The sequence below is a fragment of the Tachypleus tridentatus genome, chromosome 1 (genome assembly GCF_004210375.1).
Source record: "Tachypleus tridentatus isolate NWPU-2018 chromosome 1, ASM421037v1, whole genome shotgun sequence".
NCBI lineage: Eukaryota > Metazoa > Arthropoda > Merostomata > Xiphosura > Limulidae > Tachypleus > Tachypleus tridentatus.
In genome coordinates, this window is record NC_134825.1 from 173392974 (window position 1) to 173411801 (window position 18828).

At 35.5% G+C, this 18828-nt stretch overlaps 1 protein-coding gene across 2 annotated transcripts in view; it reads right to left on the reverse strand.

Moving 5' to 3' along the window:
• The window catches only part of LOC143230439 (QRFP-like peptide receptor), a 90480-nt gene that overhangs the window by 12671 nt on the left and 58981 nt on the right, over positions 1 to 18828 (reverse strand). For both annotated transcript variants that reach the window (XM_076463997.1, XM_076463989.1), the window contains one exon: positions 16912 to 17035. In XM_076463997.1, the coding sequence (XP_076320112.1) occupies positions 16912 to 17035 (124 nt within the window). The remainder of the gene's footprint in view (positions 1 to 16911; positions 17036 to 18828) is intronic.

Here is an 18828-nt window from a genome sequence, read left to right on the forward strand (position 1 = left end):
TGACACCGTCCAAAACAATTCACGTTCTGCAATGTGGAGCTATAGGTGCTTTTTAAGAATGACGACCAAATCCCACTGTTGGATTAGAGTACTGCACGAGGTAGCTCCCATACAACTATAAAGTTAGAGACTTCTAGCGCAGATAGCCCTTGAATAGCTTTGCGCAACATATCACAAGCAAAGAAAAACGGACCCTTCCTGCGGTTTCAGAGGTTCATAAGTAAATCTGAGGGCTTGCAATGCTAAAAACTGAGTTATTTTACCTGCCATTAGATAAATTCAATTTTCCAGTTGGGAAACATCGAGAAGAAAACTTTTGACACAGTTTATTTAAAAGAGTTTCATTTGACGTATTCTTCTGCGTTCATCTCTGCCAGATTAAGTAACATTTTCGACAGTTCATTAATATTAAGAATTAATAATGACTTGCAGATTCATCTTATGTATCCAGTGTATCTTAGAACAACATACAAAAACTAACACATAACATCACTGATCTGCCACATATCACTTTAGAACAACATACAAGAACTAACACATAACAACACTGATCTGCCACACATCATTTTAGAACAACATACAAAAACTAACACGTAACACCACTGACCTGCCACATATCACTTTAGACCAACGTACAAAATCTAACACATAACATCACTGACCTGCCACATATCACTTTAGAACAACGTACAAAATCTAACACATAACATCACTGACCTGCCACATATCATTTAGAACAACGTACAAAATCTAACACATAACATCACTGACCTGCCACATATCACTTTAGAACAACATACAAAAATTAACACATAACATCACTGATCTGCCACATATCACTTTAGAACAACATACAAAAACTAACACATAACACCACTGACCTGCCACATATCACTTTAGAAAAACGTACAAACACTAACACATAACATCACTGACCTGCCACATATCACTTTAGAAAAACGTACAAACACTAACACATAACATCACTGACCTGCCACATATCACTTTAGAACAATGTACAAAATCTAACACATAACATCACTGACCTGCCACATATCACTTTAGAACAACATACAAAAATTAACACATAACATCACTGAATTCTGAATTAAGATTATTTTGTTCTTGGCACAAAGAATTCCATCCCATAATCCTATTTAATCTAAATCAAAATATTTAATTACTTGGTTTGCAGAAATTCATCTGCTGATTGGTGAATTAAGTAAATGGTTGTCACAGCACACGTTCAAACAACACGAAACCATAAGGTGCTACAACTTTATGAAAGTTTACTTTTATGAAAATAATATATTTTAAAAAGATTTATAAAAATTCTTAGTTTCGTATAAAGCTAAATATGCGTTGATTGTTCCATAGTAAGAAGAGGGATAATACTTTAATAATAACACTTTAATTAGCTGAGACACATTTTGTGAAAGTAATTATAGCAGCAACTGTTATAATTCTTAACATTTAAATGTGCGTATTATTATCGTATTCAATAATCGAGGAAATTTATAACAGAGTTATATGGGTGTGTTGGGCTAAGTGTTCTTCTGCGGTAAGTGTCTGTGATTTGCTGACGATTCATTCGACGATAAACGAACGACACCACTTCACTTGTTTTGAAAGTAATATATATGTTCAAAACAAGTTAAATGAATGTACAAAAATTCTTTACACTACGGATATTATAGGCGTATCGTAAACACTATACATTCTCTTCCACTTATCAAAAGTCCACTTAGGCGAATTCAATTGTTTTAGAATTTAGTTGGCAAGTCGGGCTATTTTATCTAGTTACATCGTAACAGTATCTATGTGTAATTCCCGCTGTCGCGTGAGTTTTCGTAGTTGTATCGTGAACTTTGAATAATCGTCTGCCTTCCATCGAAGACCACACAGGCGGTTTCATTTAGTTTAGAATTAATCACCTTATATCTTCCAAATTGTTAATTTCACTCTAACATACCAAATATTAGCCCTTTTACTCCTATGATGGTAAAATGTGTGTTTTCTAACTTTTATCTGACTAAACTTTTCTTTTCATGGTGTTACTGTTACCCTCTTCTGATCGAAGCTATTTATACGTCTATCATTTAGGCCTTGTAAAAATCTCTGTAGCTTTGACGTCAGTGGATTGCAAACATAATGTTCAATAGACTCGACATTCATGAACAACAAACACAAAATAAATAATAGCATTACACTTTTACAACTGACAGACTGTTTTTATTTTATATCCAAAAAATAGTGAACATGAAAACGAGATCAAGCTGATATTTGAAGAAATTATTCGGATGTTACTGCTATGTTGAATAAAGCTGTAATTTGGATGTCGTCATGACAATTTAAAAATTCGACTTACGAGTACATCTACTAATATGCTGGTGCGAAACAATTGCTTTTTTTCAAAAAATTAGTTTTTGTTAATTTATTAAATTCATTAAATTATTGACATGTTAGCAACAGAACAAAGCTTTATGCAGTTCTGATTTAAAAAAACAAGAAGCTTTCTGGGTGATTATATATTTACAATTGTTTGTTTGCAGGAACTTTTCAAACACATTGTAACTGGTTGGTTGTTCTGTACTGCTTCTGGTTCACTGTCATAGGAACATATATACATCCCCTTGAGTTTACTTCGAAGGACATGAGGTCTGGCATGGCCAGGTAAGGCACTCGACTTGCAATTTGAGGGTCGTAGGTTCGAATTCCCGTCATACCAAACATGCTCGCTCTATCACCCGTGGGGGCGTTATAATGTGACGGTCAATCCTATTATTCGTTGGTAAAATAGTAGCCCAAGAGTTGGCAGTGAGTGATGATGATTAAATAGCTGCCTTCCCTCTAGACTTACACTGCTAAATTAGGGATGGTTAGCGCAGATAGCCCTAGTGTAGCTTTGCGCGAATTTTCAAACCAAACCAAATCGAAGGAAAGGTTTTTAAAAAGGATTACACAATCAAACGAAAAATCACACGATTAATTAAAAAATATATCATCTGTATATTAATTTCAAAATTTTCAAAAATAAATTCCCGAAATTCATTTCACGGAACACTTCACTAAACACTTCTGGCAATCTCAGTCAGGCGTGACTGACCGAGTGGTCAACGTGCGGAACTGAGGATTTGAGGAGTCGTGGTCCACATCCTGCGGCATGATTTACACGCTGCTCATCTTGGAAGCGTGAGTACGTTATAAGAGCGTTACAGTCAAATCCCTTTATTGGATTAGAGCAGTCCAAGAGCTGCTGTTGCCAAGCAACGTTCCTAAGGTCCATCAATTCAAATTTAGCGCGAATTTCAGAAACAAACACATATTCATATCTGAGAGTACCATCATGACATACATCAGACATGTAATAAGTGAGATATAATTAATTACACAAAACCACTTGTTTTTAGATAGCTCACCAGTGGGGATCCTCAATATCCACGGTTGTAATTAGATCATCATATCAATCACAAGACGAAGTTATGAGTTTAAAGTTTGTACTTGAAAAAATAACAACGAACTCGGAGCTATTCTATGAGCCGTTATGCCCATAGAACTGAAAAATTATTTATCTACAAACGTGGTAGAGTTAAACTGTAATTTATAAAACCATTTTCAAAACGTTCCTATACTGAAAATGCTTCATTTGCTTCGAAATTCATTACCTTATCGTGGAATGACCATAACGACGTCATAACTCACTTATCTACGATCAAGTGATGATTCTCACGTCGTAGTTCCCTAATTTGCCATGAAATGACCACTGTCTCATCATGGTGGTTTTTCTTATGCTAGTAATTCGAAACTTTCTTCCAATTTACCTTTATAGCACCAGCTCAAATTCTCATTACTTTCGAGATGCACGTTCCACGTGATACAGTTGTGTGAATAGTTCGAAACCACTTTGGAATACTTCCTTCAAAACCTTCAGTTCCAAGACTGAACATTGTTCTAGAGTTTACGTTTACTACAGCTGTAAATGCATCTTGAAAGATATTTAAGTATTGACCAGGCTTCCTAAACAAATGGATTATAGTTTAAATCTTCAAAATGAGCGAAAACTATTTTGTTAACATATAATAACTTAGTGCATTAGAATTGTAATGTTTCAGAATTCAGAGCTGACTAAAGCTTGTGCTTGGATTACGTACGAATGTCTAAGTACGTTAACAACGTTGGTCATCAAACAGAATGACCACGAGTATGATATATTAAAACGTTATCGAATACATAAACCAACAAGTTATACCATAGCCATGATAACAAAGTGTAGCTTCTTAAAGCACAAAGTTCTGGGGTATAACCGTCTACGTGACCCAAGCAACAGTGTGTAACATAATCGAAAAGTATCTCCGTCAGTGAAGAGAAATGGTTTTACCAAACTCCTGTTTCTCTCTTGTAGAAACACAGAATCTCCTCCTATGTGGAACTCACAAGTCAATAAAAATACTCTTTCTCTATAGTACCTGTACGACAACAAAGAATCTTCTCCTATGTGGTACTCACAAGTCAATAAAAATACTCTTTCTATATAGTACCTGTACGACAACAAAGAATCTTCTTCTATGTGGAACTCACAAATCAATAAAAATACTCTTTCTATATAGTACCTGTACGACAACAAAGAATCTCCTCCTATGTGGTACTCACAAGTCAATAAAAACACTTCTTTTCTGTAATATCTGAATAACAACAAAAAATCTCCCCCTATATGGTCCCCATAAGTCAACAACAACAACTCCTTCTATATTATACTTGAAGTGTTAGGGAAGTAACATCTTGATATTTGCAGTAACATTTCTCTTGGCTTTGTTGGTTTTACATTCTTTCTTCGGTTCGGTATCATATTTGTTGTAGCTTTATTGTGCCAACAACAAAAATCCTCTTGTCTTGTTAATGCGATGCAACTTGTCGTCTCAGATGAACGGCTCTCGTTACATTGTGCAAAATAACTTCTAGTTGTTACTGTCGAATCTTGTAAGCTATCACTTATGAAACTGTGTGAAAACCAATCCAATAGAAACAAAACTTATTGTACTCTTCTCTAGTATACTTGTAATCCAATCACGATGAAACTCGTGTAGACACGTGAATAAATTAACACGTGTTTGTCACACGGTGTACTTGTAGATACTTCTGACAATACCAGGACTCAAGAAGGACAAATAATTTTGTATTTATCAGAACAGAATACCTCTACGGGAAGAATTATGTATTTGTTTATTTTTTGTATCTCACGTAAAGCTACACGAGGGCTATCTGCGATAGTCGTCCCTAATTTAGTAGTGAAAGATTAGAGGGAAGAAAGTTAGTCAATACGAATAACTGTTGCGGTACTCTAATCGAATAATAGGGTTGATTCTCACATTATAACATCCTTAAGGTGGAAAGGGCAAAATTGTCAGATAAGAGTTTGGAGCCCGCGAGACAACGAGCCAAATGTCTCAATAATTAAATGAAAGACACAGTTTATTCTGTATCTGGTTTTTTTGCGATATGTTTTTTTTTAGTTCAGCTACATATTATATATTTAATTGTATGGTTGTAATATCTATATTCAGAAATTTACAAAAGTAAGAGTGGTTTAACTAGGAAGTTATTGGTGATAGAAATATATGTTTAATGCATTTCGAACCTACGTTCTAGGTTTTTAATGCATTTCGAACCTACTTTTTAGGTTTATAAAGAAATAACAGTACAACTGAGAAACCCTTAATAAACTATGTGTTCTGGAGACAATTGGTGTGGCTATTAAAACTTTAGTCAAAATAAAGTACAGAACAACGTTTCGATCTTCTCAGGCCATCTTCAGATTAACAAAAACAGTTAGCAACTGAGTGCTAGAGGATATGAAATTCCAGGAGGTGTTGCAGTTAGATGTTAAGTTATCAACTGATATAAAGATGTTTTATTGATTTAATATAGGTTTAAGTCCTTGTATAAGTAGGACTTTTTTGATTTTCCGTTTGTTTCTGCTTTTAGCCTACTTAGTAGGGAAATTACTTCATAAACAAGTTCTGAACGTCGCTGTCCAAGTCTAAATCTAGCAGTTTTCAATGAATATTCCTTTATTCGTTCTTTACTGGCATTAATCAACAGTGACGGCTCTCTATTACCTATATATACCTCATATAGTTTGTGTAGTGCGTTACTCACAACACTTGGTAGTGACGACACGATATTATATATATAGATTCTGTAGTGCGTTACTTACAACATTTGGTAATGACGACCGGTATTATATATATAGATTCTGTAGTGCGTTACTTACAACACTCGGTGGTGACGACACGGTATTATATATATAGATTCTGTAGTGCGTTACTCACAACACTTGGTGGTGACGACACGGTATTATATATATAGATTCTGTAGTGCGTTACTCACAACACTTGGTAGTGACGACACGGTATTATATATATAGATTCTGTAGTGCGTTACTCACAACACTTGGTGGTGACGACACGGTATTATATATATAGATTCTGTAGTGCGTTACTCACAACACTCGGTAGTGACAACACGGTATTATGTATATAGATTCTGTAGTGCGTTACTCACAACACTTGGTGGTGACGACACGGTATTATATATATAGATTCTGTAGTGCGTTACTTACAACACTCGGTAGTGACGACACGGTATTATATATATAGATTCTGTAGTGCGTTACTTACAACACTCGGTAGTGACGACACGGTATTATATATATAGATTCTGTAGTGCGTTACTTACAACATTTGGTGGTGACGACACGGTATTATATATATAGATTCTGTAGTGCGTTACTCACAACATTTGGTGGTGACGACACGGTATTATATATATAGATTCTGTAGTGCGTCACTCACAACACTTGGTGGTGACGACACGGTATTATATATATAGATTCTGTAGTGCGTTACTTACAACACTCGGTAGTGACAACACGGTATTATGTATATAGATTCTGTAGTGCGTTACTCACAACACTTGGTGGTGACGACACGGTATTATATATATAGATTCTGTAGTGCGTTACTTACAACATTTGGTAGTGACGACACGGTATTATATATATAGATTCTGTAGTGCGTTACTCACAACACTTGGTAGTGACAACACGGTATTATATATATAGATTCTGTAGTGCGTTACTCACAACACTTGGTGGTGACGACACGGTATTATATATATAGATTCTGTAGTGCGTTACTCACAACACTTGGTGGTGACGACACGGTATTATATATATAGATTCTGTAGTGCGTCACTCACAACACTCGGTGGTGACGACACGGTATTATATATATAGATTCTGTAGTGCGTTACTTACAACACTCGGTAGTGACAACACGGTATTATGTATATAGATTCTGTAGTGCGTTACTCACAACACTTGGTGGTGACGACACGGTATTATATATATAGATTCTGTAGTGCGTTACTTACAACACTCGGTAGTGACGACACGGTATTATATATATAGATTCTGTAGTGCGTTACTTACAACACTCGGTAGTGACGACACGGTATTATATATATAGATTCTGTAGTGCGTTACTTACAACATTTGGTGGTGACGACACGGTATTATATATATAGATTCTGTAGTGCGTCACTCACAACACTTGGTGGTGACGACACGGTATTATATATATAGATTCTGTGGTGCGTTACTTACAACACTCGGTAGTGACGACACGGTATTATGTATATAGATTCTGTGGTGCGTTACTTACAACATTTGGTATAGATGACGACACGGTATATTATATATATAGATTCTGTAGTGCGTTACTTACAACACTCGGTAGTGACGACACGGTATTATATATATAGATTCTGTAGTGCGTTACTTACAACATTTGGTAGTGACGACACGGTATTATATATATAGATTCTGTAGTGCGTTACTTACAACACTCGGTAGTGACGACACGGTATTATATATATAGATTCTGTAGTGCGTTACTTACAACATTTGGTAATGACGACCGGTATTATATATATAGATTCTGTAGTGCGTTACTCACAACACTTGGTGGTGACGACACGGTATTATATATATAGATTCTGTAGTGCGTTACTCACAACACTTGGTGGTGACGACACGGTATTATATATATAGATTCTGTAGTGCGTTACTCACAACACTTGGTAGTGACGACACGGTATTATATATATAGATTCTGTAGTGCGTTACTCACAACACTTGGTGGTGACGACACGGTATTATATATATAGATTCTGTAGTGCGTTACTCACAACACTTGGTAGTGACGACACGGTACTATATATATAGATTCTGTAGTGCGTTACTCACAACACTTGGTGGTGACGACACGGTATTATATATATAGATTCTGTAGTGCGTTACTCACAACACTTGGTGGTGACGACACGGTATTATATATATAGATTCTGTAGTGCGTTACTCACAACACTTGGTGGTGACGACACGGTATTATATATATAGATTCTGTAGTGCGTTACTCACAACACTTGGTGGTGACGACACGGTATTATATATATAGATTCTGTAGTGCGTTACTCACAACACTTGGTGGTGACGACACGGTATTATATATATAGATTCTGTAGTGCGTTACTCACAACACTTGGTAGTGACGACACGGTACTATCAAGACATGATATAATGAAGTGTCTCTCGGTAACGAAGGCACTGTTCAATCACCCTCTATCCCTCGTTCTGTGGCTCAGATGGCACTGTTCAATCACCCCCCTATCCCTCGTTCTGTAGCTCAGATGGCACTGTTCAATCACCCCCTATCCCTCGTTCTGTGGCTCAGATGGCACTGTTCAATCACCCCCCTATCCCTCGTTCCGTGGCTGAGATGTTAGTCTGAGAGTTTATAATGCTAAAACTCGGGTTTCGATACCCGCAGTGAAGAGAACACACTTAGTTCTTCCTGGTAACTAGAACATACTTCACAAAAATAACAGCTGGACTAATTAATCAAAGAGACTTTAATACAAAGCCGTTTCAGCACTTTCATTTAGTTTCTCTGTAGCTTAGCGCCGTGGTTGTATCAAGGGTAGGGCGAGCAGTAACCCTCGCACAAAACGCAGGTTCATAGAATATGATAGTATGCATATTTGAAGACAAGGATAGATCACTTGTTGTTTTTGTTTGGGGAGGATATAGAGTTGACATCTCACAGAACATGCCATCATGTTAACATCTCACAGAACAGCCTCCCCCCGCTAGTACAGCGGTATGTCTCCGGATTTACAACGCTAAAATCAGGGGTTCGATTCCCCTCGGTGGGCTGAGCAGATAGGCCTTCGTGGCTTTGCTATAAGAAAAACACACACACACTCACAGAACACGCCGTCATGTTAACATCTCATAGAACATGCCATCAACAGCCGATACGGCCCTGCTCTGCGCGTAACAAGAGAACTAACTGTCAGAACAATTGACACACCATGTCACGTTGTTTCTACATTGTTTTAGTGAAGTAACGTCACTGTGAAATATTAGAAGACGCTGTCAGTTTGCTTCCTGGGATATCTGTTGCGTGTAGGGTACTGTTACTATAACTCGATGTTTCAACCTTACATAATTATTTACCTGATTTCGTTCAGGTAAGTTAGTGTTTCTCGAATATTCATAGTTCTCATGGTATCCTTTAAGATATAATATTTTGTTTAGACAATGATGGATATCATGTTCCACATGTCAGTAGGAAATAAACTTATTTATGTTCGGTATATTAACAGAATATATACTTATTTCTTTCCAGCATATCAACATAAGATATATTTATTTTTATTCGGTATACCAACAGGAGATATATTAATTTATATTCGGTATATCAACATGATATATATATTTATTAATTTTCGGCATATCACCAGGATATATATTTATTTACATTCGATATATTAAGAGGAAATACACTTTTTTATATTCTACATATCATTAAGACATATTTATATTCGATATACCAACAGGAGATATATTTATTTTTATTCGATATACCAACAGGAGATATACTTATTTGTATCTGACATATCAATAGTAGATATATATACGTATTTAAATTTTGTTTTCAAACTTTAATGTAGTAATGTTGTAATATACATAATACTCCATGATTATATATTTTATAAAACGTACTGAGTTTGTTATGTTTTGATCTTCGTATACTGATGTGCAACCCTCAGATTTAATTGGATATTTTTTCCCTTACAAAGAAGAAGCTATAATTCACGTGTAGGAACAGAAGTTTCTACAACTACATCTATTATTTTATAAAAAAACAAATCTGATCGTGAAATTTAAATGCTTTAAAAGAAAATTAATTTCACTAAACATGTTATTATAAAGAATGCCGCTGGTCAGTTTACGTCTAATTTTCTACAATTTCATCATAGAAACGATCGTCTCAAAGACTAATTACATTTTTTCATAACCATGGTTTTTGAAACTCGTAACTATATAAATTAAAACGTAAAAAATACACAGAATTTTCTCTACTTTTAAGCAGTTTTCTATTAAACGCCAGCTTTTTGTCCATTTTTTAAAAGGTATGTGCCTAAGCAACATTATTAACAATAAGTGACATCTGATAACAAAGTTATTAATCATTCTAGATTTGATGAAAACGAATCTTGACGGATTTAGAATAAAAAATCCAAAGATTGAAACGTATGTATGTATGTTTTCTTATAGCAAAGCCACATCGGGCTAACTTCTGAGGCCACCGAGGGGAATCGAACCCCGGAGTTTAGCGTTGTAAATTCCGGAGACATACCGCTGTAATAGCGGGGGACAAGATTTAAACATCTATACAAATGATGAATCTAAACCTGCATGTTTTTTAGTGTAAAACATTAATATCTTGTAAGTGCTGCTGTTAAAATACGAAATATCAAACAATTACTTCAATATACTATTAAGGAAAAAATAGAATAACACATTTCTGTAGTAAAAGAAAGTATTCACATTTTAATAATACATTTTAGAGCTGCTTACAGGTAAAGAACAAACATACAAATATTAAACAACAAACATTTAAAGGATTTCATTTACGTCAATGTCAGAACAGCTATCGTATTTGATAAGTGGTTCTTACATAAACCAAAGTTTGGTTTCTGAGGTACTGGTTCTTACATAAACCAAAGTTTGATTTCTGAGGTACTGGTTCTTACATGAACCAAAGTTTGGTTTCTGAGGTACTGGTTCTTACATGAACCAAAGTTTGGTTTCTGAAGTACTGGTTCTTACATAAACCAAAGTTTGGTTTCTGAGGTACTGGTTCTTACATGAACCAAAGTTTGGTTTCTGAGGTACTGGTTCTTACATCAACCAAAGTTTGGTTTCTGAGGTACTGGTTCTTACATAAACCAAAGTTTGATTTCTGAGGTACTGGTTCTTACATAAACCAAAGTTTGGTTTCTGAGGTACTGGTTCTTACATAAACCAAAGTTTGGTTTCTGACTTTCTCTAACAAAGCACCAAGTTTCTGGATTTGACTCAACCATCAGCAGTGGTGGGCCAATAAAATAGTGATTTAACGTGTTGAACGTTGTGATAACACTGCGACTACCCTGTTGTGACTATACAAGAGAAAGTACTATAAGTGTTGATTTATGCAAATTTAGGCAATGTGACGCGTAGGTAAAGATGGCTTCAAAAATTATACCACGGTGTTTAACAATGGCTTGAGGACTCCAGTGTGGAAAGTGCACGAAAGCACGCGCTCGTGAATTCCCATTGGCTGTGGTTCGCCTGGTGATTAGTGTGTATGGCAGTGGAATAAAAAAAGGTCCAAGGTATGAGCCGCGATATGTCACTCAATACTATCCGTACACATTCATCTGTAGGAATGTCTGAGTGATGACATATACTCTTCATATTTGATCATGGTTAACAAAGTAAGGGGCTGCTCTTCATATGATATTTGTCATTACTACAGATATTGTAACGTTGGACTAATAATGATATGATATTTGTCATTACTACAGATATTGTAACGTTGAGCTAATAATAATATGATATTTGCCATTACTACAGATATTGTAGCGTTGAGCTAATAATAATATGATATTTGTCATTACTACAGGTATTGTCAAATGCATGCTATATTTGATATCTTTGACTTGGTTAGCCTAAACTCTCCAAACCATGCCAGATTCGACATGGTCATACTTCCATGCATTACAAGTTTACTTTGGATACAAGTTAAACATTTCAACAGCCAAAACCGATATCCACTCATTCAAAATTACTTGAAGACAGGTTGAGTAAAACAGTGAACTGTTTAGGTGAAAGTAACAAACTAAGCCTACATTGCGTTACCAATGTAACTTTCATGACGTGGGTAAGTTCTAGGTTTACAAGCTTACAACGCCAGCGTCAGGGGTATTCGAATTTTCACAATAGTCAGAGTGCAGACAGCCTATTGTGTAATTTTTTCTATAAAACAGTAGGAAAATAAAGGCGTGTCATTTTCTGATGATTAGGGCGCTCGATTCGCAATCTGTAGGTCGAGCATACGAATCTCGTCTTTGAACATGCTTGTCCTGTGAGTCGCGAGAGCGATATATCGTGAAACTTTGGCGTAAAGAACTGGCGGTGGGCGATGCTTTTCCTCTGGTGTATTACTTGTAAAGTAGTAATTGTTAGCACAGATGATAGTCGACTAGTTTCGCGCAAAATTCAACAAAACAAAACAAAAAAAACTTTTGTGAAACAGGGCAACTTAGCCTACAGAAATAACGTCACACAATATAGAATATTGTCTCATTATGACACCATCGATTATAAAGCTTTCTAGAATATAACACTGAGATAGCTTGGTTCTCAAAAATAACGTCATACAATATAGAGTATTGTCTCATTATAACACCATCGGTTATAAAGCTTTCTAGGATATAACACTGAGATATCTTGGTTCTCAAAAATAACGTCATACAATATAGAGTATTGTCTCATTATAACACCATCGATTATAAAGCTTTCTAGAATATAACACTGAGATAGCTTGGTTCTCAAAAATAACGTCACACAATATAGAGTATTGTCTCATTATAACACCATCGATTATAAAGCTTTCTAGGATATAACACTGAGATATCTTGGTTCTCAAAAAATTAGTGTCACGTGGTTTCAGAAGCTAAAGTCATTAGATTTTGTTACAGAATAAAAGAAAGAAAACTGGGAAACCTTTATTACAAAACCCAGATATTTGAATATTAAACTCAGAAGTGAACTTGTTGCTGGGAATAAGGTAAAGAATGGATTTTGGAAATGTAATTTGATTGTTTATTCGGTTTTTGAATTTCGCGCAAACCGTTCCCAATTTAGCTGTGGGAAGGCAGCTAGTCATTACTACTCACCGCCAACCCTTGGGCTAATCTTTTACCAACGAATAGTGGGATTGAACGTTACATTATAATGTTCCCACGGCTGAAAGAGCGAGTATGTTTGGTATGATGGGGATTCGAACCCGCGACCCTCAGCTTATGAGTCGAGCGCTCTCATCACCTGGCTTTGCTAGGCCATCGATTGTCTATCTAGAAAGGAAGTGTCATTGGTATAGTGTTTGTCATTACTACATATATTGTAACGTTGGTCTAGGCCCTCGATTGTCTTTCTGGAAAGAAAATGCCATTGGTATAGTGTTTCTAAGGAATAGGTTTGAAGTGACATGGGCAGGTTCATTGCTACTAGCAATCAAGGTAGCAGAGAAAACAATTGGCTATCATTGGACCCAGTGGGGATTGCGTCATAAGTGACGTAATTATTGAAGAAATAGATTAACTTTGTATAGAGAATATGGAGTCACAGGAATTGTTTACTGGTGAAACCAAGATATTGTTCAAAGTTAAAAGAAAATAGAGATGTCATGTCATTAATCCCAGTAGGCTTAGTGTAGCGTTAATTATCCAATGCAAATTCTGATTGTTTTTAATTAAGATGTTTATTTTAGCCAATGTTGAATGTACTTTGTTTCAGAAATATCGGAAAGTTTGTATTCATAGTTTATCATATTTTATAATAACTAGATATGTATAGTTTTTTATGTCTATTTGCCCTATATTGACAAACAGTTATTTTATGTGATTGACTGCTTTAGTAATCTGTTCAATCGGTAATAGTTCAGTACAAACTGGTTATAACATTTCTACATCTACATGGTTCTCAGTTGCAGATGGCTTCCGATGGTAGCGTTATAACGAAACGGTTCTGTTTTATCAATATGATTCTCGTGACAAGAAATTTCATTGATAATACAGATGAACCCTGAGCTATTTTAACATTTTGGTGTTTAATGTATGCTAGGTTTCTATGCAAGCAAATGCTGGATTTTTTTCACATTAGGTGTCTGTGACTTGTTAGCGATAAATTCAAACAATAAACGGGCAGCACACAATCCAATTGTTTTCACAAGTCAAACGCATATTTAAAGATTCTTTACACTATGAAATATCACAGTTGTGTCTAAAACTCTAAGTAATTCTCTTTTCTTTTCAGTAATCCACACATTATCGTTCAGTTAACTTAGAATCCAACTGACAAAACGACTATTTATCCCTACTATGTTTTTTTTACTGCAAATCTGCAATATATTATCTTACGTTACTCTGTGAGTTACCATAGTTGTATCCAGAATTCTAAGAAATTGTCTCTTTTTTTTTTCGTCAGGGTTCACACAGACGAATCCATTTTCTTTAGAACACAATTTACAAGGCAAATTATTTTCATTATCTTTGTTAAATTGTGAAACTCACTTTAAAATATCGCCTATTACAGGTAAACGAACATTCACCTTCACTAGACTTTTCTGACTTAATTTAATTACGCTCGCTTGGTCGTCTCTCTACATAGTATATATACATTGCCAAATTTAGGCCTAGAACTTTCTACAAACCACGAGACGTATGATGTAACGTCTACAGATATTGTAACGTTACTGGTGAAACGTTAACTAGTCAAGATAATTCTCTTAAGGCAATGAGAAAAATATAAAACAATTGAGTAGCGTAACATCAGTTTAACATCGTTGTTATGAAAAATAAATAATTATTAAATATAAGATCGCTAATTCAATCACATAATAACTCTTACACTAAACAATCTTAAATATCCAATAATGTACCTTTAAAATTGTGCAACGTATTTTCATAATCTACATTAAATAGCACAGGCCATATATTCCTGACATCAGCAGACAAATAACCAACATTTGGCAGAAACTAGTAACAAAATATGACATTCCAGTTAATACCAAATTTATTCAAAAACCAGGCACAAAACTGGGGTCTATACTCTGTAAAAACTACACTGACAAACACCACACCAACATTATTTATAAAATTCAATGTGATAACTGCCACGACTTCTATATTGGAGAAACAAGTAGAAAAATGGAAACCAGATTCAAAGAACATAAAGTCACCTTCACACGTTTTCGAATACTGCAAGTCAAATAAACACAACATAACCATAGAAAACACTCAAATACTAAATAAAGAAACAAACAAACGCAAAATTAAAGAAGCCTTACTTATACAACAACTTAAACCCAAAATAAACCAATACAAAGGAACACCTTTATACCTTTATTAAAAATAATAAAATAAATAATATAAAATTATATATTTAAACATCTAACACCGCTCTCTATATTCCGACACTTAGTTACACAAGCCCTTTCAAACATCTGGTCAGCTTCCGGTCAGTTACCTCTTTCTTTCTTTGTGAACCTGACGATGACCGAAGAAGGTCGAAACGTTGTTTGCTCCTCTACGTAAAATATTTTCTCAACCCAAACGAGCCATTTACATATATATTTCAAAACAATGACCATTTGTACCAGTACAGCTATTAAGCCTTATCACGTTCAAAGCCCGTATGGTCGGTGCTTTGAAAATCCGTTTGTAAGTGAGCACATGGGGATATGCATTGTAACCCCCCCCCCAAAAAAAAAAATCCTTATATGGGACAAAATTCCATCGCAGCGTTAACCCTCATGGTAACCTCCGTATAGTTAGCTGGATAAACTAGAACACGTGGGGTAAAGTATCTTGCGAAAGGACAAAACAGCATAATCTACGCGCAGGTCAGTCTCGAGCTCGCGACAATTGACTGTGAGTTAAAAGAGAAGCCACTCAGTGTCCACTGAAAATATTAACTTAGGCTTAAATATTACGCTCGTTTTGTTGTGAAGGGCATGGAATCTTTTAGAAGGCCAAAGGAAAGTTGGTAAAGGGACCTTTCCAAAAACGCCTGGCGGAGAAATGTTGCACCATAACTCACGATTTTAATCTCAAAGAACCTTCTGAGAATAATAAACTGGACAGGTTATGTTAAATACAATTGACAGTGTCTGTTAAACTCAACGTAACAATTATGGTGGCTTGTACTCTAATTTTACACGCCCAAATGTACAGGGTGTTCGGAAAGTCACTGTGCACTTATATATTTATTAGCAAACATGTTTCAATATAGAATACAGGAGGTAAATATGAATGACAATTATAAACAATGTTGAAAGTGACCCCTGTTGGCATATTACAGGCCTGGATCCTTCTTATTTTGTTTCTAAACACCGCTATCAGTTGCTGGTTTGATATACATTGAATAAAATATGATTACAAAACTGCACAGTGACTTTCCGAACACCCTGTATAATCTTAATGATATGGAGAAAAATAAACCTGCTTATTGTAACGTAAATATTGATCTATAATACATAAACTATTAGATTTTTACACACTTAAGCAACGATGCAACGTTACACAAACGCATAACGATAATTATGATACGACACATGAACCATATATAAACGCATAACGATAATTATGATACGACACATGAACCATACATTATAAAAAGGCATCACTCGGCCATTGTATGAAACAATTGATAAACTTCCATCTATCTGTCTATCTCACCTGAACAAATACCACGGGAATTGCAAACACCAAAGAGATGAGCCAAACCGCAATGATAAGCCGGCGAGCGTGACTGGTCGTGCAGATGTAGCGGGACTTCACTGGATGGATGATGGCGTAATACCTAGAAGTAAAATCAGTTTGAACTTAACGCCCGGAGCTAACGTTTATGTGTAATGTACAGAAGTACAAATAAATTATTTATTTATTGGTGGTTTCATAAACGTTGAATCAGTAATATATCTCAGTTTATTACCTACATTTTGTTACTATTACTACTGTTTGTTTGTTTGTTTTGAATTTCGCGCAAAGCTACACGAGGGCTATCCGCGCTAGCCGTCCCTAATTTATCAGTGTAAGACTAGAGGGAAGGCAGCTAGTCATCACCACCCACCGCCAACTGTTGGGCTACTCTTTTACCAACGAATAGTGGGATTGATCGTAACATTATAACGCCCCAATGACGAAAAGGACGAGCATGTTTGGTGCGACGGGGATGCAAACCCGCGACCCTCAGATTACGAGTCGCACGCCTTAACCCACCTGGCTATGCCGGGCCTATTATTATTATCTATGTATTATATACATTTCTTAGGATAAAGGACAATATATTGAAGTACGTATAAAACACGGTTTTCTTTTTTTATACGCCCCCCAAAGTTGTGGACACACAACGCTAGAAACAAGGTTTTGATATCCGTGGGAGGCAGAGCACATATCGCCCATTGCGTAGCTTTGGGCTTAACATGAAACAAAGATAAGTTTATTTTAAAATATTGCGTCTATTATATTTTTAAATAAAAGACGTATTACATACGACTTGTTTTCTATACTCGATTATTTTTATATCAGGATAGTAACTTTAGAAGTTTGGAACAGTTTCAAGGATTCTTAAAAATATTGAGGTGTTTAACTAACGTTGTTAGGAGTGTTTGAGAAGGAATGTTAAAGAATTATATATTGAACATTTAACAATTACTAAAAAAAGTTTACATCATTTGTCTATTTAAAAATTAACTAACTAGGGATGCGTTTCTAAGCAACGTAGGGTTCGTATTAACAGCCTTATAGCGTGTATGTACTCAACAAACAGAACACCAGGATGTATTCTCTGGATTCATCATGTTCGAAAGCTAGTAACATATTCTTCACTCCACGTGGTAAACTGCGTTCCTTTCAATCGATATTCGTACCTTGAATTAGTAGAGTAGTTAACTGTAGAAATTAGCTCTAAATGAACAAGTTGTCAATGATTGAGTGAAATATTCTCGTACCAAACAAAGGTTGTCTTTTGTCGTTTTAAAAAACTAAGAAAGAAACTTCCAAGTGTAATTGGTATACCACCCCTCTAATAGTTAAAAAAAATAAAATGCTAGAATCTCTGAATTTATGTATGATTGTAGTGAAACAATGAAAAACATTCGATATAAGTAAAAATAATGTTATAATAGTAATTTCTATATAAATGTTTTTTGTGTGTCACAGACGCGTGTTTTTACTTATTTTGAACACTTATATCATTTGTTTTTCACGTCCTGCGGTCTTTTTTTACTCTATAGTGAGCAGAGTTCTCAACACTTCCACTTACTAAGGGAGAGTTTGTAACGTACAAGTTGTTGAATCACCTTAAAGATCTGACACCTATGTTTAAGTATCGTTCGTATCTCTTCCAGTGTATAAACGGTGGACTAGGTAACGTGCTAGTGTTCGGTTTTACCCGCGAATAGGTAACAACATTTAATGGTATTTTTTTTTCTAATTGCGTCCGATGGTGGTGCTATAACCGAGATATTATGACGTACGTAGAAGGCGTGGTCTGTGCAAAATGAATATTATTTAGAATATATTGTCTGGATTTCTCTTGAGTTTACAATAGCGTGTGTAATTATTCTCATTGTCTTATTCATACGTCTCAGT